This window comes from Actinia tenebrosa, unplaced genomic scaffold (assembly GCF_029948245.1).
Source record: "Actinia tenebrosa isolate PJP-AT-01 unplaced genomic scaffold, QUT_ActTen_1.0 PGA_scaffold1__47_contigs__length_23844297, whole genome shotgun sequence".
Classification (NCBI taxonomy): Eukaryota; Metazoa; Cnidaria; class Anthozoa; order Actiniaria; family Actiniidae; genus Actinia; species Actinia tenebrosa.
The window spans coordinates 2,413,741-2,438,259 of record NW_028292578.1 but is presented as its reverse complement, the minus strand read 5'-3'; the positions used below and the strand labels follow the sequence as shown (position 1 = coordinate 2,438,259).

Below are 24,519 nucleotides of genomic sequence, written 5' to 3'. Positions count from 1 at the left end.
GTGTGTGTGTCTTTTTAATATAGTTTGTTGTTTGTCTGTTATTTTGTTTGCTAACCTAATTTAAGTCCTAGGTTTTGGCTACCGAGTTTTACTTTGACGATAGTATTTTCAATGTTATAACATTTTTTTGCAGTAGAAAATGTGTACACTGTGAAAGCAAAAGAGGTAGTTTTCTGAAGAAAAGTCGAACTACCAAATCGGCACATCGCGTAAGGAAAAATGTTTTGAACCAAAACATTCATTCAACATTCCATTTATTGGATGTTTCCCTCTTTCTTTATTTCTTTTTCATCGAATATGAACAAGTTTCTAAAGTAACGATCCCATTGGCTATAAGTTCGCTCCAAACTCATTAAGTATTTACTACTTTGCAAGTCTGTGTTGCAAGGTTTTTCAGTTCTTCGCCAGTAGGACCAACTTTGTTGACAAGACAACAACGACGAACCACTGCTCGGTGGAAATCCAATTTTTTCTTTCCCTAAACAAGACAAGGCACTTCCAATTTTGCCGCCAAGAAACTTTATAATGATGTACTTCAAAAACTTTCAGACTTTTCTACTTATTGTCAACTTTCTGGTAAGAGAATTTTTTGATACAGAAAATTAAACAGGGGTTTGTTGCACGATAAAGTTTTCATTCGATTTTCTTGTTGTTGTTGCAGACTTTGGTTGCTGGCCAGAAATCACAGATACAAAGTGAAGGTAATGAATTTAACTGAAATCTTTAAATAACTTAACTAAAAGAATATTTACTATAAAGTAATTTAATAATTACTTAAAAAACACCATAATGCTACGTAGTTGCTACAACTAAAACTGCTTCGTTCGCTGTACTTCGTTCAAGAAAAAAGGTGGAAATCTTCAGGCTTTTTAGTTGATTTTACTCCTTGTAATTTCGAAAATAACGAGTCCGAAGAAGTATGGTTTATCTTCGATATTCTTAAACGCCATAAAGACGTTTTTAATTTTTTTCCCCTGAAATTTCATTTTGATTTTGGTATTTCTTTTGAAAAGTTCTGGATCCCAACAAAATTTCATTTTAGCTTTAAAATAACTTTTTTTAACTGATAATTTTGAATCAAATCTTTGAATTCTGTTTCATCGTAGTTGAGAGTTTACGTATTTTATTAAATGAAAAAGGAAGCCCGTTTTTAGTTTAAAAAAGTTCGGGAACAAATCTTTTTTCTATGATCAATTTTTAATTATCTGAAATACTAAATTATTAACGTTTCAAGTACTTATGTAATATATTTTGTTCGGTGTTCTGATTTATTATTATTATTTTTTCGATTCAATCAACAATAGATGATTCTAGAATAGTTGATCTGCTGTGTTTCTTTTCCTTTCCTTTCCTTTCCTTTCCTTTCCTTTCCTTTCCTTTCCTTTCCTTTCCTTTCCTTTCCTTTCCTTTCCTTTCCTTTCCTTTCCTTTCCTTTCTTTTTATTCCCTTCGGTAAAAGGTGTAAGGAATTTGTAATGCGTTTAACGCAAACACTTCGATTTGCTTCTGACATAGTTACCCTAGACACTCTACTGGATGCAAACGATTTTCTCTTAGAAAATAACGAAGCAATCCTAAAACGTATTAGCGTGAAACAATGTGGAAGACGGTAGTGCAACTCATAGTAAATATGTAACTTTAATAATTCAACATTTAAAGTTTTTACAATGTAATGCAAATATATAATTTAATACGACTATTTGATGAAAGTATCTAGATCAGAGTAGGTTAGCGCTATATTTCTCATTGACGATAGACAAAAACGATATTTTTTTTGTTTTCAACAGAAAACATCGGTTGCTATTCCGAGTCAGAGGAGTCACGAGTATTCCAGTCAAGTGCAGGAGACTACGATCCATCCGATATTAGTCCTGTTCGATGTGTTATTCAATGTGGGATCAAGTACAAGTACGCTGCCTTACAAAACGGAAAGCTCTGCTTGTGTGCAAACTCTCTCCCAAAATCCCCGAAACTAAGCGACACCGAATGTAATATCCCGTGCACAGGCTCTAGCGGTTGGCCTGAATCAGCAAAGTCTTTTCGCTGCGGGGGTCCGATGAAAAATAGCATCTACACAGCAAGAGAAAGAATCCTTGGGTTCTCTCTACATCATGTGAAAACTCTCCCTATATTAGAACCTGTTACTATTTATGGAAATCTCACTAACGGTCGCGATGTATCGTACTTGTATGATCTGGGTGATGGGACGCTCATATCAAAATCCTCCAATCAGCCTCACGTACGCCATATCTATGAACTACCAGGCTCCTATGTTGTTACGTTCACCGCGTCTAATGCGATATCGGGATCACTATCCACCTCGTCTGTCTACAACGTTGACGATCCGTCATTTGCTGTGAAGTTATCGTGTCCAAGATCGGCTGAGGTTGGGCAGGTGGTGGAGTGTAACGGGACGCTGTCCCGCGGGTCACGGGTCAATACTACGTTTGTGTTTTCTAATGTTTTTTCTGAGAAGCTCTCGATCAGTGAGTATTCTGTGTGTGAGATTTTGTCCTTTCCTTTTTTCCTTCTGAATTTGCTTCTTTAGCCAATCAGAATTGATACGCTGAATGTTGTTCGCAGCATTGATACCTTCAATATTGCGCACAGCAACGATACCTTGATTATTGCATACAGCACTGATACATTCAATATTGCGAAGAAGTTTCTTTTGTATTTCGAGTGATTCAAATCTTTTTTTTCTAATGTTGGTTTCCTTAATCTGTCATAAATAAAAGGTGCTCAGTATTACAGTACTGGAGCTGTGGTACCCCAAACAAACGACACGCTTCCATCGACACCCTTAAGTATTACTGGCAGCCTAGTGATCCCTGCTCATGAATTCCACCACAGTGGTCGTGTAACACACTGGGACTTTGAGGCGATCAAAGTTGGATTTATTAATCTTCAGGTAGGCGCAGCCATCAATAGCTTCGTCTGTGGCATACGCAAGGCTAAGGCTACTGGGAACTTGCTCGGGAGAACCTAAATAGCTGCATATTTACTTCCTTTTTTTTTCCTTTCTCAAGATATACCGGCCGATCTGTACTTCTGGACAGGTGTACTGTGCTTCAAGCAAGTCTTGTATGTCCTCCTCCTCATCCTGTATCTCCCTACACCAGCGTCGATGCGCAGATAACGAAATCTTTTGCATCTTCCGCAAGAGGTGTCTACCCAACTCGCAAGACAGCATGAGAAGCTGCGCCTCAAATTCACCTTACAATTTTAACACACCACCGGTCGACTACAAGCTTATTTTCCAGCATCGAACAGAGATCAAGGAGCTTGGCCATCATATCGTTGCATTACTTCCTCCTGATCAGCCACAGGTCCAAGAAGGAGATGTGATTGGTTGGGGATCAGATTCGGGACAGCTTGCCTACAAAAATGTTCCTGCCGAAGAAGGTAGCGCGTTTCAGTACTCCACATCGGCACTTTCAGTGGGTGACAATCTCCTACGATCTACCTCCCCCACCGTTCTTCAGAAGCACTTTATCGTTGCTGCGCACATTGCGCACGCAGCGCGCTTTGTTATAAGTGATAAGTTTCACACGACAGGCATTAAGAGTGTATCGTCGAACATCACCGAGGTTACACACATCACTATAGACTATCCAATAGGAAATGTGTCTTTCTCTTACCGCGATATCGTCAATACCAACGATACGATCACATTTAGCGTGCCCCACCATCAAGGCTCAAATTCAACCTACAAGTGGGACTTTGGAAACGGAGCTAAGCTACAGACCCAGACACGCGACATCAACTACGCGTTCCCTTCTGCAGGAGTATTCTTGGTCAGACTGACTGCTGAGAATTCCGTGGGAAGTGTTACTGTATCTAGGATAATATATGTCTATGATCCTATTACAGCCTTGAAGTTTTCTAAGTGTCCGATTCAGGCAAAAGCAATTGGACAACCAACTGTGATCGAGTGGGAGGCCTCTAGAAGCACCAATATCACCTACATCGTAGACTTTGGCGATGCGACAAGTCGATACGAAGTCGTAACAACAGGTATTGATAGTCGTAGAGTGCAAACGGCTCACCAGTACGCTTCTATAGGGAATTACACGGTCACCGTCTATGCGTACAATCGTGTTGGTCCTAATGTATCGATTACCTGTTACGCCGTGGTTGAGATTCCTCTTGTCGGACTTGAATTCAGCATTCCTGTGGAGCACGTCACTTCCAATATCTATTTGTCTGTGGGAGATCATATGGTCGTTACTCGCTACCTTAAGGAAGGGACACACTTTAAGTGTTCGTTTGACTTCCAGGACGGGACACCTGCTTTGGTGACAGATCAAGCCAATGCGACGCACAAGTACACCAGCCCGGGGAAATACCAGGTCAAAATAAAATGCTACAATGACATTAGCTCGATCAGTAAATCACTAAATGCTTCAGTTATCGTAGAGGAGCTGAAAGCCTTGAGGGGATTGACAGTGGCAGGTGCTGCAACCAAGCTCGGTAGTGTATCTTCAATGACAATACAAATGAACGAGGGAACAACATACTTTTGTACGTGGGACTTTGGAGATGGTTCGGTGACTAGAACGGATGCATCCCACACGGGACAACCAGTGACGCACACCTATAATGCTATAAACACCTACAAAGTCACAGTTTCTTGCACTAATCGTCTTGGAACAATCCGCACATCAACTGATATATCAGTAGATACGACAGTAGACACCGTTAGCATCACGAGCAGTAAACGGTACATTCGCGTTTATGAAGAAATTCCTTTCAATGTCAAAGTACTCAAAGGTTCCCGCTTACATTACAAGGTTGATTATGGCGATGGTAAGAACAGCTCTCTGCAGCGGAATGGTCAAGGACAAGGTTTGGCAGGGGAGGAGACTTTTACGCACGCTTATACAACGGACGATAGTTTTACCGTCATCGTTACAGTCTCAAACGCCCTCGGCTCTGTCGTGCAAACTTTAAACTACTCCATCGTCGTTGAATATCCAGTCCAAGACATGATCCTTCAATCGAATTCCCCAGTGAGTCTTGACCCTGGGATGGCTATGTTCTACCTTAGTGTTTTACAAAACGTAACTGCGCCTACTAGTGGGCAGTGTGTTTGGATGTTTAACGACGGCAGTCCTGTGTCTTCGCCTGAACCTCTTAAACTCAAACCTCTAAGTCGTAATCACAAATTCACCAAGGAAGGCTCTTACGTCATAAGGGTGAACATCAGCAACCATGTCAGTAGTGTCGTCATGGAAACGATTCTACGCGTTCAAAAAATAAAGGCAGTTACAATTTTGTCCCAGCGTCTAGTCAATGGAGTCTTAAAACAAGGTCTTGGGCCGCAGAATGTATACTTTCCCGTCAATGAAACTGTTGTCTTCAGAGTGTTGTCACAAGAAGGAGACATAAGCTACAGCTGGAAGTTTGGCGATGGGAGCTCATTAAACGAGTCAACCGTCCCCACGACAAACCATACATTCACAAATCCCTCGCGTTACAGCGTCAAAGTAGTAGTACACAACGTGCTGGAGGTACTGACATCAAGCATAGACATTTTTATCCAACAACCCGTTGGTAATGTTTTAGTCAAGTCGACTTTCCCAGCGTTTTACACCGACCCGACGCATTTTTATGTCAGTGTAGCTTCTCGTGGCTCAGATTCCTGTCTCCTGCTAGCACTAGGTGATAACCAAGGTGTACGCCTCGGTGGCGAGTCATGCAGACCTCAGGTAATAATGATAATAATAATCATCATCATCATTATCATCATCATCATTACCTTTACCACCACCACCACCACCAACCTCATTACCATCATCACCATTATCATCATCATCGTCATAATCATCATCATCATCATTATCCAATCATAATCACAATCAACATTATCATCAACATCTTTATCCATCATCATCAACATTATCAATATCATCATCATCTTCTTCTTCTTAATAAACTTTATTTCAAGAGGGAACATTTAACAGTTTACAATAAAGAACTTATGGCCCTCAAATGAACTTATCAAATTCCCTATTCTTAAATGCCAGGTATTCCTTCCAAATGAGACATTCATCAAGATCCCTGAAGACCAACACAGCTACAATTATACACATACTTACGCCCAGAGGGGGAATTACACAGTGGTTTTTTCTGCTTGGAACCACGTCTCCATGTCAAAGTCTACCACTTCAGTCAGTATCCAAGACTTCCCTTGCCTGCAGCCTGAGGTCAAGATCGATAGCTCTGGAACTAGAAGCAACCCCAGAAAAATCAAGAAGTCTGAAGCGTTAGTTCTTGGTGTTGATCTCAAGTACAGATGTCCTGTTGCACGCAGTATTGTTTTCATATGGAAGGCCTACGAGGTAGGAGATAATGAAAATCTATTCCAAGAGTTACTCGGCTTCGTTTAGGAATAGACCATAGATAATTGATGGGGGGGGGGGGGGGGGGGGGGGAGGTTGGGGATTGTAGGAATTTATGTTGCACAACATTCATCTTTTTGTAGCAACCCCTGAACGTATTGTTTTCTGTTTGGTCGATATTTCTTTCTTTTTAAAGGATTGGCTGCACGATATTTTTTCAAGGATGAAGTGCTTGCTCGAAATTGTTTTATTAATGATAACATCATACTCTTGAAGTTGTTTAAATCCTTAGCGTTTAGTTTACATTATTGTTTAGATCCTCAATATACGTGTGCGACTTCAATTTGGACAATGTTTTTCAAGTCAAACGTACAGCATTCCCATTTATGATATCTCTTTACTGGCAGCGATTAAGAAGATGCGTTGATTACAACTCACGCAAAGAGTCGTTTTCCTTAAATATTCAAGTTAGAGCTGTTGGTATTTAAGAATAGTGTTTGAATCCTTGTGTGAAGATGATGGTCATGTTGTTATGACTGAACGACCGTTTCTCAACACAGGTAACTTTGGCTAACCCTGATGACACAAGCAAGCCAATAAAGCTCCCTTCGGAACAAGTCAAGATGTTTGATCTTCCTGCTAAAGTGAACCTTTTAGACGCCGGAGCCATGAAGATCAGAGAGAGGTTCTTCCCATTCATGACTCTGAAATTTTCCCTCAAGGTCAGCTTCATAGGACGGGATCGAGACATCTCTCACATGTCTAGTTCGCACAGCGTCTGGATTGATATAGAACGCTCTGAGCTTACAGTCGTTATCAAAGGTTTGTGTTGTTTTTTTTATATAAGAAAGAATTCAATTCCCACAAGCAAAGGGTATACCTCGCATGATTCTCTTTGTAATCTCAATTGTACTTTCGTATCTTTTTACTTGACACCCAGGTGGACAGCGTCGGTCTGTAGGTTACGAACTGGACATGGTCCTCGATGGCAGCGAATCTAAAGACCCAGACAACCCGTCCAACAAAACTGGCATCACGTACTCTTGGTCTTGTCGCAAGAAGGATGAGGAGTTCCCATCTGAATTTGACCCTCCGAACCCGACAGGGGGATGCTGGGGCAATGGTGTCTATACTATCAATAGTACAGAGAACAAAGTTCAAGTATACACAGGCCACTTCCTTCAAAATGCCATCTATATTTTTAAACTGATTTGTACCAAGGATGGCAGGTCGGCTTCGTTTGAGCAGTCCGTCACGATCTTACCAGGACAACCACCTACAATGAGTTTAAGGTATAGTGAGAATAGGCCATTTTTCTCTCATATTTTGCGCTTGCGATTTTAATATTGAGGCGCAACATTAGAAATAGAAGAGCAGATAACTCGCAAAAAAAAAAAAAAAAAAAAATGATACCAACTGATTGTAATTGCTCTCAATGGGACGATGTAGCCAAGGGGGATACCGGATCTTTCTTGGTGTTGCAACCTTTATTGTATTATTTAGCTCCAAATTCGTTATCTTTGGCTATTGTTTTATTGTCTTTATGCCTCAGGTGCCTTGCAACACCAAGAAAGAGTCTGACTACCTTAATCGCGTAGCTTTGTAAACGTTGCTATTATCAGCATTTACAATCTAAGGTCATATTGTTTTTAGGTGCAATTTCAACTGCCTGAAAAAGATGAATCCTCTGGAGCGCTTGGTACTCGAAACACTATGCGTCGACTGCAAACCAACCGACCAACTAGGATACGAGTGGTCGCTGTTCCGTCTCGACCTGGGCAAAGACAAAACCAAAATGGAGTCGTGGGTCAAACAAACTAATTGGGCCGCAAGCACCACGACGGGGACAGACAAGGGAAACCTTGTTATCAAACCTCAGGTTTTAACACCAGGGAGAGAGTATTTCCTGAGGTTGAACGCGTGGAAGCCGGGTGGCTACCCGGGTGGGTTCGTGGAGTACCAGTTTACAGTTAACGTAGGTCCAACTGGAGGAACGTGTGTTGTGAATCCCTTGGAAGGGTTCGCCTTGGAGACAGACTTCAAGGTTCAGTGTGACAACTGGGACGATACGGATACGCCTTTACAGTATATGATAGGTAGGTGCGTGGATCGTTCATATCCATAATCCATGTAGCTTGAACAATAGAGACAGACTTCAAGGTTCAGTGTGACAACTGTGAGATATGGATACGCCTTTACAGTATATGATAGGTAGTTGTATGGATCGCTCATATTGTGTAATCCTCCTAGCGTTAACATTATAGCTGAATGGAAGAGAGGTAGTGGTAATGGTAGGAAGTCAAGTTCCCATTTTTCGTGTTTTAACATACCCCTTGCAGTACGTTGGAGACATCAATAGGTTTCCAATTCTCAGGACATTGAAATTCTTTAGTTTTGTCCTCCAAATTGAGCTGCTTTGTCGTCACATGCAAGGGGTGGGGGGGGGGGGGGGGGTAGGGGAGAATAGGAGAGACATTTGAGCTGTTGAATTGTGGAGAATACTAAAACTGCATGTTGGACACTAGATCATCCACTACTTCGCTTTTCCGACTCGATGTGCAAATCATGCATACCTCACTGGGAACAGGGCCGTGCACGTTAGGCGATCGTTTTTTTATTTCTTATACACTCCAAAACATTTTTTAATTCTCCCAAAAGTACACGTGTGTTTGGGAGCGGTGACAGGTAGAATAAGGGGCAGGTTATAGCCTCTTTTTATCGTCTTATTACATTTCTTTCTTGTTACAGAATTAGCCAATGGCGGGGACATTGTTCCTGTGTTCACCGGCTTTGAGCCCGTAACGTCAGCGGTATTCCCACTCGGCAAAGCTGAAACCAACTACACCATGGAAGTCAGGATCAAAGTCATGGATAAATTTTTCCTGGCGACTTCCACCAAATTTAGCATTCGGGTAAGCATGGTGTCATTACCTTAGTAGAACTGCCACAAGTAGCCTGTATGTGTGGGAATGAAGACAGCATCGAAAAAAGACAGTATTGAAGTCCAAAGTAGTCGGGGGAAAAACTAAAGATAAAACCCAACCCATAAAAAAAGGAAAAGTCTCGAGGTGGTCATAGGGCTCAGAGGAAAATCGCCAGTGCGCGTTCGCGAATCACGTTACTTGTTCGCTTCTTCCGTTTGCTCTCTGGTAGCATAAGCTAAATGAGACGGTCAATGCATCCTAAACACATATTATAGTCATTATTTTATGTGTAGTGCTTTTATACCGTCTTCTGGCATGGTGTCCAGCGGAATTTCACGATAAATAACGCGCGCAAACACTCGGGACAAGATATTTAACGAAAAAATATCCACGCGCACACTAGTGACCTCTGAGTCCTGTGAGGTGGTATTTAAGCGTCTCAGCGTTTCTCATATGCTTGCATGATCAATTGAAGTCATCACGTGACTAACTCTCACGTGACTATGCCACTTGCCACGTGATTAATCAAGTTTCTTCTCGACCAGGTTACTGAACCAAACAAGGTAGACTACGATCAAGTTGGTAGTAGTGTAGCATCAGCAGTAGGTTCAGGAAACCCACAAGAAGCGACCCAAGTAACGAACGCTGTGAGCTCGGTGCTGAACTCTAAAGCAGAGAAGGCTAACGCTAGTGACCATGCTGCCCAAGATGAAAGAGCCAACGTAAGTGGGTCAATTGTGCGATACTAGGCATCTTTTTGCTTTCAATAACTGAAAATTATTCAGGTTTGAATTATTCAGAAGACTGGACTGATCTAGGTTTGGGGATACTCTCAACACAAGTATTTTTTTAAAGAAGATAAGACCTTTTATGAATGTCATAAAAAATATCCATTTAAAATCTTGACATCTTTCATGTTTCGTAATTCAGTTCCGTGGTGAGATCGCAAAATCGCTGACCAACATGCCCGCGGATTCATTTGACGGTGTTGCGCAGAAAGGAGAAGCCTTGAATTCTCTGACCCAGGCCACTGACGAAGTCAAGGAAGATGCGCAGGTCAGAAGGAAATGTGTGCTATTTCTTTATAAGATTTTTGTCAAAAATGATTTAGATACATTAGATTTAATATCAAGGGTGGGGTAGCGGTAGCTCGATACCTGACTTGACGATAAGATATCATATCAGTTAGTATTAGATTTTGATCGTCGTTTCTCATATTTAGGAAGCGTCAATCAAAGCCATGGATGACATGGGCAGTTACCTCTCCGGCGCAGATAGTTCACGAAATTTGGACACAACGGCCAAGAGTTTGTTTTCTGGGATTGGAAATATGGTCGGTGCGTCGAGTAAGACGGCAAAAAAAGCGCAAAACTCAACTGGTGGAGACCCGGTAAGTTAACTTTGAAATTTAACTTTTATGGCTCTCTGACTGGTCTTTTATTTCGCTTGTCCACCATTTTCAATGATTTCGGAATCGTTGAGGTTAGGAAAATACTACGGGGTGGAGTTGGGTTTACAATACGGGCATTCCTTGAATCCCATCTCTTTCCATCCCATCCTATCCATCCATACATCTATCCCATCCATCCATCCATCCATACATCTATCCCATCCATCCATCCATCCATACATCTATCCCATCCATCCATCCATCCATACATCTATCCCATCCATTCCATCCAAGCATCCATCCATCCATCCATCCTATCCATCCATACATCTATCCCATCCATCCTATCCATCCATACATCTATCCCATCCATCCATCCATCCATACATCTATCCCATCCATTCCATCCATCCATCCATCCATCCAACCATCCATCCATCCATCCGTCCATCCGTCCATCCGTCCATCCGTCCATCCATCCATCCATCCATCCATCCATTAAAAGATATGTTTTCCAGCCAGATTGGTACTCAATCTTACAACTTAAGGCGTTCTTCTAAAAATTTACAAATTCCAAAAGCCAGAACTGACTATTTCAGAAATAGTTTTACTTTTACTGGAGCCTGGCTTTGGAATTCTCTGCCTCAGTCATTAAAAGAAGAACGATCCTTAAAAGTATTTAAAAAGAAAATAAAAAGCTATAGGTTTTGCACTGACGACAACTAATATTTAATCGTTTTAGTTCTACGAAATATATCTAATTAACCTATTATCTTATTTCAATTGTATATTTATTGTATCAGTGTAGCATTTGTATATTTTACATAATTATCATTTGTTAATATAGTTTTTACGGCCTCTAGGTAGAGCAACATTAAGTTTTTTATCTTGATATTGATAGAGTTACCGTGCTTAAATAAAGATTATTATTATTATTATTATTATTATTATTATTATTATCCATCATCCATCATCCATCATCCATCCATCCATCCATCCATCCATCTAAAGAAACAAAATGTCTCGGCGTCTATATTGATGAAAATCTGACTTGGCGTTCTCATGTTGAGCACATTAAAAAGAAGATTGCATGTAACCTAAGCACGTTAAAGAAAATTAAGCCAATTTTAAGTAGGCCCTATCTAATCAAAATCTATAAGAACATAATTGAGCCTTACTTTAACTATTGCTGTTTAGTTTGGGACAGTATCGACGAAACTTTAACTAGCAAGTTACAAAAACTACAAAACCGTGCAGCCCGTATAATTACTGGCGCACCGTATTTAAGCGTACGAACGAGTCAAATTTTTAATGAACTCAAATGGATACCTTTAAATGAACAAAGACTGCAACAAAAGGCCATTATGATGTTCAAAATCGTCAATGATATCGTCCCATCTTATTTAAAAGATATGTTTTCCAGCCAGATTGGTACTCAATCTTACAACTTAAGGCGTTCTTCTAAAAATTTACAAATTCCAAAAGCCAGAACTGACTATTTCAGAAATAGTTTTGCTTTTACTGGAGCCTGGCTTTGGAATTCTCTGCCTCAGTCATTAAAAGAAGAACGATCCTTAAAAGTATTTAAAAAGAAAATAAAAAGCTATAGGTTTTGCACTGATGACAACTAATATTTAATCGTTTTAGTTCTACGAAATATATCTAATTAACCTATTATCTTATTTCAATTGTATATTTATTGTATCAGTGTAGCATTTGTATATTTTACATAATTATCATTTGTTAATATAGTTTTTACGGCCTCTAGGTAGAGCAACATTAAGTTTTTTATCTTGATATTGATAGAGTTACCGTGCTTAAATAAAGATTATTATTATTATTATTATTATTATCCATCCATCCATCCATCTTACGTGATATGCAATGCACATTTTTAGGGTAAGAGCACGAACAACACCAAGAAAGCCCTAGAGGTAGTAGGTAAAGTCAGTGGTGCACTGATGAAGCAGCTGGTAGCAGGAGACAAGCCCAAGGCCATCAAAACTGGTAACATGGACCTCGCCATTGGGCGTAAGAACCTGGATGATTTAGGAGCCGAAAATGATGACGATGATGAGAATGAAGGTGACACTGGGGGATTCAGACTACCGGACCCTGCCGCTTTATTTGGAGGTGCAAACGCGACGACTGAGGAAGGAGCAACCAGTGGCATCGGTTCAACGGTACAGTATTATGTATTAAGAGAAGTTTTTTTCAATAATGAGCAATAATGGCAAAGAGCGCCAAAACCTAGACTTTCGTATGAGTTTTGATCCCAAGTTTCCCTTTGGGTTACCACTCAAAACCTTTTTTAAACAGTTAGAAACTGACGTACTATGATGCCTGTTTGAAGCGGTATTTTCAATTGTACAAAGATGTTTCGTTGCATTTGTGTTACAATGTTGCTTTGTCAGGCTTTTTTTATAGAAAATATATGGGAAATAAGCAAATGAAGGCCCAAACCTCATTTTCGAATAAAATGTTTGCTTTGGGTTAACACTTTGATTCCACTTTCATCGGTCATCTCCACTTCCAAACAAGTTAAACTTTCTGAATAACAAGATTTTAGCCTTGTACAACAGCCTTTCTTCAAGAAAATAGTTTTTGGCGCTCACTGCTTGAATACGAAAAGAATTCTCTCCAAATACCATCGACTTTCTTTCGTTTTTTGAAGTAGAATTCTGTTCAGGTTGTAAAAACGTCAGTCACCACCACCAACAGTCTTTCCCAAGACTATAATCAGCCTCTTATTGATGATAAAAAATAGCCAATCAGCGTGCGAGAAATTTGTAAGTTATAGTAAAATTATTTATTGCAGATGACCGCGATGGGAGATAATCCATTCCCAAACGAGAAAGCAAACGATTTGAACTCAAAGACCATTGGCTTGGCTCTGACTGATGGTAATGGCAAGCCTCTAGATCTCGCGGGACAAACCCTCGAGATGTTCGTCCCGCGGGACCTAGTAAAGAACCCTATAAAACCGATGGAACTCAACCACTACGTCGCGGATGATCCACCAATGAGAGTCCACAAGTTCAACCGCACGAGCAACGATTCGGCCATCGCTGTAGAAATCCAATCATTTCATCCAAAAATCAAGTTCGCGATTATGATCCGATTTGAAAAACGACCAAGTGCGATGCATTTCGACTTCAATCACACGTTCCCGAGTCTTGAGGAGGCAGCGAAGATGCGGCGACGACCACACCCCTTCACGTACGTCATCAATCACGTGAGGGTGAAAGAGAAGCTGCTTGCCGTGGTCAACGGGAGTGTACTCAACAACGGAACGACGGGATCGTTTTACTTGGGGATTAAAGCTATAAACTTGGATGAACTGGGAAGCGTTAATGATAGTTATGCTATGAGGATTTATCTACCTGCTTGTAAGTCTTTTGATGACGAGACAAATGAATGGGTTACTAATGGATGCGTGGTGAGTAAAACAAAAAAGAAAAAGCTTATAATATGTAACCCAGGAGAAATGGCATTAAATACAAAAGGATTTATAAGGATTTGTATGGGAAAATGCGTTGGATGGCAAGCTTTCCTCTACAGCCAACATTATGAGCTAAAACTTTGCCTTCTTACTAATATCGAGGTGCTCTTTTCATTTCTGATGTTCATTTTGACAGAACTTCATTTTTTAAGGGAGGTAGGGTCACGTGACCTTTTGTTACAAAAAGCCTATGATGCCCATTCTTATTGATATATGTTACACAATCAGGTCCAGTCTTATTCCTATATATGTTACCCAATCAGGTCCAGTCTTATTCCTATATATGTTACCCAATCAGGTCCAGTCTTATTCCTATATAAGTTGCCCAATCAGGTCCAGTCTTCATCCTATATATGTTACCCAATCAGGTCCAGTCTTATTTCTATATGTGTTACCCAATCAGGTCCAGTCTTATTCCTATATAAGTTACCCAATCAGGTTCGGTGAGCTATGTTTTAGGGAATGATATCGATACCTATCCTATTACTAATCAGGTTGGCAACAAGACTAGAGCGAATATCACGCATTGCGTATGCATGCCTGGTGTTGAAGACGATGATGACATGGATCCAACTGCCTCGCCTATCTTCGACTCTCCTACCCCCGCTGCCTCGGTGCAAGGCGGTCAAGCAACTCCAGCCACGAGGAAAAGGTTTATTAGAAAGAAGGTCACGAAGCTTTCACTTGCAAGTAAGTAAAGGTGTTTTAAAATCACATGGCAAATGATCACGGTAATGCAACGGAGTTGACGATATTGTTTGTTTGAGTTGTATCCATATTCATGGGTCTTCTTATGCGCATGAACCATTAAACAAAGAAATGATACTCTAGAAAATGACACACGGTCTGGTATGAGAAAATGTTACGGCCAAGGTAAAGAGGTTTATTAGTCACAGTAAATGAATGCGATTCATATTATTTCATTATTACCATTTTTTGTTTTCAGGTAGCTTCTTTCCCGCGCCAAACCCCATCGACTTTAGCAAAGTTTTCAACGTCAACATTCTTGAGAACCCGATCTCGCTGGCTACTGTGCTAACCATCTTCTTGGTGTATCTTATCCTCGCTGTGTACGCTCGAAGAGAGGACAAAAAGGACGTCGAGAGGGTATGCTAATAATATCTTGAAAATATATTTTATTATTATTTTTGCCGATCGTTTTTTCGTACACTTACACTTGTCCGCGCGCGTAAAGAATGTCTGATGTATTTTGGTTCTATATTATGATCTATAAAGCTGGTATTTTCAATATTGTAGATGAAAATATTTCTGTAATGCATTCTTGCGGCCTATCATTCAATATCCTTGATTTCCATTGTCTATATACACCTATTTAATGACTTTCGTATGCAAAATATAAAGTACGATTGATGAGTACCGGTGATCATCCAAAGTAACCTTCAAATGTTATCGATGCTCTGGATCCAGACTCTTGGCTGATTTAAGTCAAGGCATGGCTAACTCGCAGATCAAACCCCGAAACAATCTCTGAGCTGATCTAAGTCAGGGCATGGCTGACTCACAGATCAAACCCCGAAACAATCTCTGAGCTGATCTAAGTCAGGGCATGGCTGACTCGCAGATCAAACCCCGAAACAATCTCTGAGCTGATCTAAGTCAGGGCATGGCTTACTCACAGATCAAACCCCGAAACAACCTCTAGGCTGATCTAAGTCAGGGCACGGCTAACTCACATATCGAACCCTGAAACAACCTCTGGGCTGATCTAAGTCAGGGCATGGCTAACTCACAGATCGAACCCCGAAACAACCTCTGGGCTGATCTAAGTCAGGGCATGGCTAACTCACAGATCAAACTCACAGATCATATTTGAATTTAACTTAAGATTTGCGGAAGGAGTAAAACTGGAGAAACCGGAGAAATACCCTCAAATCAAGGGAGAGACCTAACAAACTCTACTCACATGTAATGCTGAGTACAGCAAACGAACCCGAGACCCGAGGGACGAGAGTCGAGTACCCTACCGCTACACCACCGTCGATTTCTCTCGTCCCTTGGTCCTTCATGGTATATTATATTATTGTCAGCATTGTATTACTAGACTAATCATATATTCCTTCCGCAACAGGCTGGGGTAACTCCGCTCGAAGATAACGACCCACTAGACCGCTTTCACTACGAGATCACCGTCTACACTGGCTTCGGCAAAAAAGCTGGTACAACATCCCAGGTGTTATTCACGTTGGCAGGCGATGAAGGAGAAACAGAGCCGAGGATCCTCAAAGATTCCAAGCGCAAGACGTTCGCGCGTCGTGGAGTCGATATCTTCCTGGCTACGTTTCCCGAAAGCCTCGGAGAACTCAACTACTTGCACATCTGGCATGACAACTCCGGTAGATCTCCGTCCTGGTACTTAAGCCGTGTGGTTATTGAAGACCTGAACAATGATAAAAAATACCTGTTCATCAATGAATCGTGGCTGGCTGTCGAGAAGGGAGATGGTACAGTAGATCGTCTCATTGCAGTGGCCGGCCAAGACGAGATCACAAGCTTCAACCATTTATTTTATTCCACAACCCAAACAAAGCTTGCAGATGGTCACTTATGGTTCTCTATCTTCATGAGGCCAGCGCGAAGCCGTTTTACCCGCCTTCAGCGATTGTCCTGTTGTTTGACCCTCTTGTATTGTTCCATGCTCGCCAATGCCATGTTCTATAACATCGGTGGTGAGTCGGACCCGTCATCGACTATCCATATTGGACCACTCTCCTTCAGTCCCGCTCAAATCGGTATCGGGATCATGAGTAGCCTTGTGGTCGTTCCCGCCAACATCTTCATCGTCTCAGTTTTCCGGGGCGTCGAAGCCAAACCGACAGCGTTCGAGATGAAGGAACGCAAAAACCGCAAGCACTGGTGGTTGTACGAGCTTTTCTTCTGCTTTTTTGATCGCAATAAGCCCAAAAACGACTTCATAAATATTCTCCACAAGAACCATAATCCAGACGATCAGTTCTTGGACCTAAGCAGTAATAGTCGTACAAGTTTGACGGTGCCCCAGGGTCAGAGTATGGATAATCTCAGCAACTCCAGCCGTGTCAACCTCACAGAGCCCGACGACCAGGGAATGATGGACTTTGAACTGGGCGAAGACGATATCAACTTCAAGATTTCCAAGCAAGAGGAACGAGAGGAGATGGCTAAAAAAATGAAGAAGAAGAAAAAGAAGAAGAACTTTTTTCCTTACTGGTTTTTGTACGTTGGCTGGGCTGTCTGCGGAATGACCTGCTTTGTTTGTGCTTTCTTCATCGTCCTGTACGGCCTTCAGTTCGGTAAGGAGAAGTCTGCGCAGTGGTTGTCGTCCATGTTGGTGTCTTTCTTTCAAGATGTCCTCATAAGCCAACCTATCAAGGTGGTCATCATTGCTCTTGTTTTTGCCGCCATCATCAAGAAGCCACCCGAAGAAGAAGATGATGATGACAAGAAAAAGTTAGAGGACGAAGAGTTTTTGCACGAGTCGGATGGCGCCTTTGGTGAGTACCACAGTCAGGATATCTTTGTTTGTAGTTCTCAACATTAACCTCAATAATAAGAAATATAATGATACAGAGGTTTTGCACCATCACGTGCGCCCATAATACAGCTTGGACTGCCTGTGGTTAGATGGCAGAACAATAGAATTCCTTTGCTCTCGGGAATTGAATTATTTCTTATGTAAAACGATTGTATTGTTCCTGCCATCTTACATGACTGCCGTCATATGACGTGGCAAAACCTCTATTAGATATTCCAGTTTTGATGAAAAGGCTGGGTCGAACTGGCATTGCAGTGCATTGTGGGAATGTTTTAAAGAACGTATTTCCGAGACGGCGTACCCTAAAACAGTCTCACAATGCACTGCAATGCAAGCTCGGCCCAGTCTTTTCCTCGACCTTCGAATGGCTAACTGGACATAATATTTCTTTCGATATGAATTCCCTATCTCTCTCCTGGAAATTGGAATCTTGCTTGGAAAAATTAGCAGTTCCCGTTCGCCTCTGGCTCCTTCAACACAGGTAGCTCACGCTAATAATCGCATCTCTTTGTAATCAGTAAAACGAGACAAAAGAATGAAGCCCAAGGCAATGATCCGTCTGAAGCCACCAGACAAAGAGAAGCTGAAGAGAGATCGAGAACAGAGGTGAGACTAAGATATACCAATGACCAGGAATTCACTCACTGTTGACTTGTTTATTTCTTAATATTGACTATATAATTCTCCTCTTACCCAAACCTCACCCGCCCCATCCTCATAAAGCCCTTTCCAAGCCTCATACTCACAAAGCCCTTTCCACGCCTCATCCTCATAAAGCCCTTTCCATGCCTCATCATCATAAATCCCTTTCCATGCCTCATCCTCATAAAGCCCTTTCCACGCCTCATACTCATAAAGCCCTTTCCATGCCTCATCATCATAAAGCCCTTTCCTTGCCTCATCCTCATAAAGCCTTTTCCATGCCTCATCCTCATAAAGCCCTTTCCATGCCTCATCCTCATAAAGCCCTTTCCATGCCTCATCCTCATAAAGCCCTTTCCATGCCTCATCCTCATAAAGCCCTTTCCATGCCTCATCATCTTAAAGCCCTTTCCACGCCTCATCCTCATAAAGCCCTTTCCATGCCTCATCATCATAAAGCCCTTTCCATGCCTCATCATCATAAAGCCCTTTCCATGCCTCATCATCATAAAGCCCTTTCCATGCCTCATCATCATAAAGCCCTTTCCTTGCCTCATCCTCATAAAGCCTTTTCCATGCCTCATCCTCATAAAGCCCTTTCCATGCCTCATCCTCATAAAGCCCTTTCCATGCCTCATCCTCATAAAGCCCTTTCCATGGCTCATTCTCATAAAGCCCATTCCATGCCTTATCCTCATAAAGCTCACTCTCCCCCCACCCACTGCCGTACGTACATAAACTCCTTTCAACACAAGCCGAATGGCAAGTGTTCTATGGAAATGAACATGGATGATTGAGCAAGGGGGACAGTGTTTAGACTGTTAATGAGATGCATGAGATTAGTTCAGCTGTATGATACCAAGAAATAGAATACTCTCTGGTTGATAGCACATGACGGGCAGTGTTTGCCTGTCATTGAAGGCTGATAAAGAAATACATGAGATTCGTTCAGCTGATTGATACCAAGAAATAGAATACTCTCTGGTTGATAGCACATGACGGGCAGTGTTTGCCTGTCATTGAAGGCTGATAAAGAAATACATGAGATTCGTTCAGCTGATTGATACCAGGAAATAGAATACTCTCTGGTTGATAGCACATGACAGGCAGCGACGATTCATTCAGCTGATCGATAACTTAGCCATTTGTTTCATCTCTGTTGATCAGGTTCAAGGAGATGAAAATGAACGCAGCTATCAAAGAAGTGGTGGTGTACGTGTTCTTTGTAGCATGCCTGTGTATCGTCAGTTATTCACATAGTGATCCAACCTCGTATCTCTTTCGTGACTCCATGTATAACACGTTCATCGAAGGCCACTATGGCGGCATTCGAGGGTTTTCGTCGGTAAGTTAAAAATGTAAAACTTTTCTTAATCTTAATGCAGTTTTCGTATGACAGTGAAAAACTCAGTGTCTTATGCGTGCCTTGCCGTGGCCGTGGTGTTTTCAACAATTTTGATTGTTTAATTCTTTTCTCGCGCAATGTGTGTGGTCTGGCAGTGTCATGATTGGCGGGACCGTGTCCGCACCGTGTTCCGGGTATTTGATTAGACGAAGAGTACATTCTTGGCGCAATGTAATTGGTCTGGCATATGTCTTGCCGGGTCACGACTGCGTTCGTGCCGTGAGCTTTTAATAGTCATATGGAAACTGTTATATAAATGTGATTCATGGAAAAATGAGTAGATTTGACTCGCTATGATCTCATTGGTTTTAATAAACATAGCTGATTGCACCGTAACCGTGTAATGGTTTTATATCATGTGTGTACTTCCTGTTGTCTTGAAGCACGATTATTTTGCGGCGACGCTCACGCTCGTCTCACCAATGCAACCAATGCAATAATAATAATAATAATAACAATGATAATAATAATAATGATGATAATAATAATAATATAGTTAAATTCATAATTTAAAGCAAAATAATTTAACAATTGCATGACTAACATTTGATTTCATCAGATCAGCACTCGAGAAAACTTCTATGAGTGGGCGAAAACAACCTTGATTAATGGGTTATTCAAGGCATCAGAATATAATGGAGGACCAACTGAACCTGGCTTCACTCAAGATGGACTGGCGTATGTCGTAGGTGGAGCCCGCTTGAGACAATTAAGGGTCGAGAAAGGTTGGTGATGACTGAATAAAGACTCAACAAAATCATGCGAGGGGCAATATCGTTACGTTGCAAAGTGCGACGTTAATGTAGCTCGTATTACCAGCCCGTTGCACAAAAAAGCTGATCCGGTTTTGCGTTTGAGGTGGTTATGCGACTAACATTTGTTCTGCAACATTTTGCGTCAAAATGTTTCCGGATGATGGTCGTCGCCATACACTCCATACGTCGCCATTATGTCCCCATGTGAACACGAGGCTAGTTAGCCTCTAGTCAGTCCAGAACAATAGTTATTCAAAATGGTCGCCATATTTCAATTAGTGCTTTGGCTTCAGTTTTTGATAAGTCCCACAATTCTCTATTTTCCACGTTTGACGTCAAATTTATTATTCTAATTTTCATTAGAAAATAGCCAAAGAATAAATTCGATGTTAAACGCGTAAAATAAGGCATTGAAGGATTTATTAAAGGGTCTCTACCGTACAAGGTTTTCCATAATAACAATGATCATTGGAGGGCCATACATAGCGCATTTCACATTGTCTCAGTGCACTTTACATTTATAACCAGTGGAGGACTTTACGGGCTGAATCTTGATTGAAGCGCTATTTAGCAACCGTGCAGCTTAAAATAACGAGTAAGTTGTTTAAGTTGTTAATAGATTAGTATTATACCTTAATTGTCTATAATATTTCGTCAGACAATTTAAAAAAAGTGCATTCATGTTTCCTTCGATCCTAGGGTCTTGTAAAGTTCCCACCGAGTTCCGAAGACTCATCAAACCATGTTCAGCTTGGTACGGGTATTTTAGTGAAGATACCGGTCAGTATGACGTGGCTTGGGAACCACTTAAGAATGAATCGCTGTACAGACCGCCTTTCACTTTTGAATCTTGGGAATTCAATGATTCAAGTCAACTAGACACCATGCCTATTATGGGTACGTTTGCTTGTTTTGATTTGTTTTTCCTTTTGTTGTTGTTGTTGTTGTTGTTATTTTTTCGTTTGTTTGTTGTTGCTACTCATTTTTCTGCCGGTTCATTCGTTTTTCCATTTATTATTTCTTTGCTTGTTTGTTTTGTTTCATGCTTGTCCACTCGTGTTTCTGCCAGTTCGTTCGTTCGTCTGTATATCGTTTCTTTGCTTGCTTGCGCGCTCTTTGGCTGTTTATAGATCTATCCGTTTACTGTTTTGTCTGTTTGCTTACTGGTTTTTTGTTTCATGGTTTTGTTGGCTGTTATGTTTGTTTGTTTGTGGTTTGTTTCGTTTCGTTTTTGTTTTGCTTTCTTTTTTCGTCTCCCGTGTTTCTTTTTTTTTATATACGTATCTGGTTGTTTGCTTCATTGCTTGGTTGGTTGGATGTTTTTGTTTGTTTTGTTTCGTTATTGCTCATCTTTTTTCGTTGTTGTATTGTTGCTTTGTTTGTTTGTTGTTTGCTTGAGGTTAAACTTTTTTTGGTTACCTGTTTACTATTTGCTTGTCCTGCTCCTTCAGTACTTGGTTTTTTTTCCAGGCTATTTCATACCTTGTTTGTTTACATTAACATGATATACCATCGTGATAATGATATTCTTCTTCTCACCAGCGTACGTCTCTACATATGGTGGCGGAGGATACGCAGCAGAATTAGGTGAAACAAAAGAACACGCCTCTAAAGTCATCAACGCCCTTAAGAACTACACCTGGATCGACTCTCAGACTCGAGCTGTAATAACAGAAGTATCAACGTACAACGCAGTCTCCAACCTGTTTTGTATCATGACAATGGTGGTCGAGTTCCTCCCGACCAATGGTGTCTTCTTGTTCACGGATCTGAAGATCTCTCGTCTGTTTTCAACCGGGGGAGGAATGGAAACACTTGTTGTTGTTTGTGAGTTTTTCATCTTGATTTTCTTTGCGGTTTTCATTTACCAGGAGTGCAAGCAGCTTTATCAATTGAGAAAAGGCTATTTCAAGGAATTTTGGAACTGTATTGAGTTTACTATGGTCATTCTGGTTCTCGTCTGCGTCTCCATGTTTCTCATGCGTATCAAGTTGGTCGAAAGTGCTATCTCAAAGCTAGAGAACAATCCAGGCAAGTTTGTGAGCTTTGATCGTGTGGCGTCATGGAGCGAGGCCTTCATGATAATGGTCGCGTTGCTGGTCTTCACCACATGGCTCAAAGGAATGAAACTCCTTCGTTTTAACCCGCGAATCCAAGTGCTTGCACAGACACTGAAAGGTGCCGCAGGCCCCTTAGCAACGTTCTCCATTGTGTTCTTTGTGTTCTTCATGGCGTACGCTCTTTTTGCCTTCGCTGTTTGTGGCAAAGACTTGGGATCTTACTACAACTTTGTGACGACCTCGGAGTCTGTCATGGGCCTTCTGCTCGGCGCGTTTGACTATGGCCAAATAGAGACCGCTCAACCAATCATCGGACCCATCTTTTTCTTTACTTTTATGGTGTTTGGTAACTTCATCATCATGAACTTGTTCCTTACCATCGTCATGGACGTGTTTGCCGAGGTCAAAGAACAGGTTGGAAGTTCCGACACAGAGTTTGAGGTCGTGGAGTACATGATCAAGAGCTTCCGTCGCGTAACTGGCGTGTTACCCAACAAGATTGACGTCGATGATCCAGTCGAAAAGAAAGGAATCGAAGACAAGTTTAAAGAAGACATGAAGGGTTTGAAGAAGAAGAAGAGAAACAAACGGCACCCCAAGCCCGCACCGATGATAGAATCCGAAATCGCGAAACGATTTACGCGCCTTGATGACTCGTTAAAAGGTTTTTACTGCCAAGATTTTGCCGAGGAAAGGATGCTGGATGATATCATGGAAAAGAAATGGGGAGTCAGTGTGCAGCACTCGTATGCTGATGCTGAGATGGATCTAAAGATAGAGGAGGAACGTGAAAATATCAGGCATGATATGTACGCCGCATTGGATAACTTCGAGATCAGTTATGATGAAGGATCCTTTAATTTGGGGTTCGAAGAAGATGAAGCTTTGGTGAAAAAACAATGAATAAACACTTTACAATTGATGGCGCTAATGTTTCTCGTTACTCATTCACGTTCTAAAAATTTTGCTCACTCGAAAGAATGAAAACAATGGTTTCAATCGATATGAGAATTTCCTTATTAAGACTTACATTTATGCATGAAAAAACAAAATATATTCAATGTTTTTGCATGATTTCTTATTGCTACCTTTCAATTTCTGTAAAACGCCTTGGCCTTGTCAACATTTGAGGTTATGAACCATTCCGAGGTTGAGGAAAAAACTGGGTCGAGTTGGCATTGCAAAGCATTGTGGGATTCTTTTAGCACGAAATAGACGGCATCTTGGAAATGCCTTCTGAACCAGCCCCACAATGCATTGCAATACCAACTCGACCCAGTTTTAATTTTTTTTCCCTTAACCCCCCGGAATGGCTAGTAGGCCCATTTGCACCAATTCCCAGAAGGAAAACAATTAATAATTATATTATCCCCTCGTCCTCCATGTAGAGTTGCATTGGGAATGTGCTGCAATGGGTCTGTAAGTATTTCACATCATGTAAAATATGCATGTAAAAATTAGTGAAAAAGTTGGTTTAATATTCTTGGACAATAAATACTCCATTAAGCAGCCTCTACATTTAGTTTGACAGTTATCCTAAAATGTAGGTTTTCAGTAAAATCAAATCAAGCGGTATCTGACTGTAAGTCTTATTACCATCATCCTCTTCTTCATTATTATTAGTGTTATTATCATTATCATCATCATCATTTATGGTTATTATCGTCATAGCCTTGGAGTCCTCCCCTCCAAGGAGCCTGGCTAAGTAAGCATGCTACTGTCCATCCATTGTTATCATGTAAAATTTTTCTACAACTGTGTTACGACTGTTACGAGCATTTGGAAAACTTAGTACATTTATTATTGAATGACAACAAGCCGTTAATAAAATGCACGATAAATAGCTGTATTGCTCGATAAGTACGGGAACGGGGCGATTATCTGAATAAACCAAATTACTAAGACCTCCGACTCACCATCTACTTCCGGTTAGGTTTTGAGCCTGTTGTTTATTACACAGCGGCTA

The 24,519-nt window shown here is 41.1% G+C and overlaps 1 protein-coding gene across 1 annotated transcript; it reads left to right on the top strand.

Moving 5' to 3' along the window:
• The first annotated feature begins 115 nt into the window (after positions 1-115).
• Positions 116-24,398, top strand: LOC116296358 (polycystin family receptor for egg jelly). The gene is made up of 23 exons (XM_031704368.2): positions 116-576; positions 662-701; positions 1,787-2,485; positions 2,738-2,910; positions 3,029-5,710; positions 6,029-6,343; positions 6,904-7,165; positions 7,284-7,635; positions 7,997-8,439; positions 9,092-9,255; positions 9,813-9,989; positions 10,198-10,323; positions 10,490-10,657; positions 12,556-12,840; positions 13,476-14,096; positions 14,654-14,849; positions 15,106-15,266; positions 16,249-17,650; positions 18,210-18,297; positions 19,501-19,678; positions 20,298-20,463; positions 21,193-21,390; positions 22,036-24,398. Exons 1-23 carry the CDS (start codon positions 526-528, stop codon positions 23,454-23,456), a joined length of 10,368 nt encoding a protein of 3,455 aa, XP_031560228.2. The 5' UTR covers positions 116-525; the 3' UTR covers positions 23,457-24,398.
• Positions 24,399-24,519: the final 121 nt, after the last annotated feature.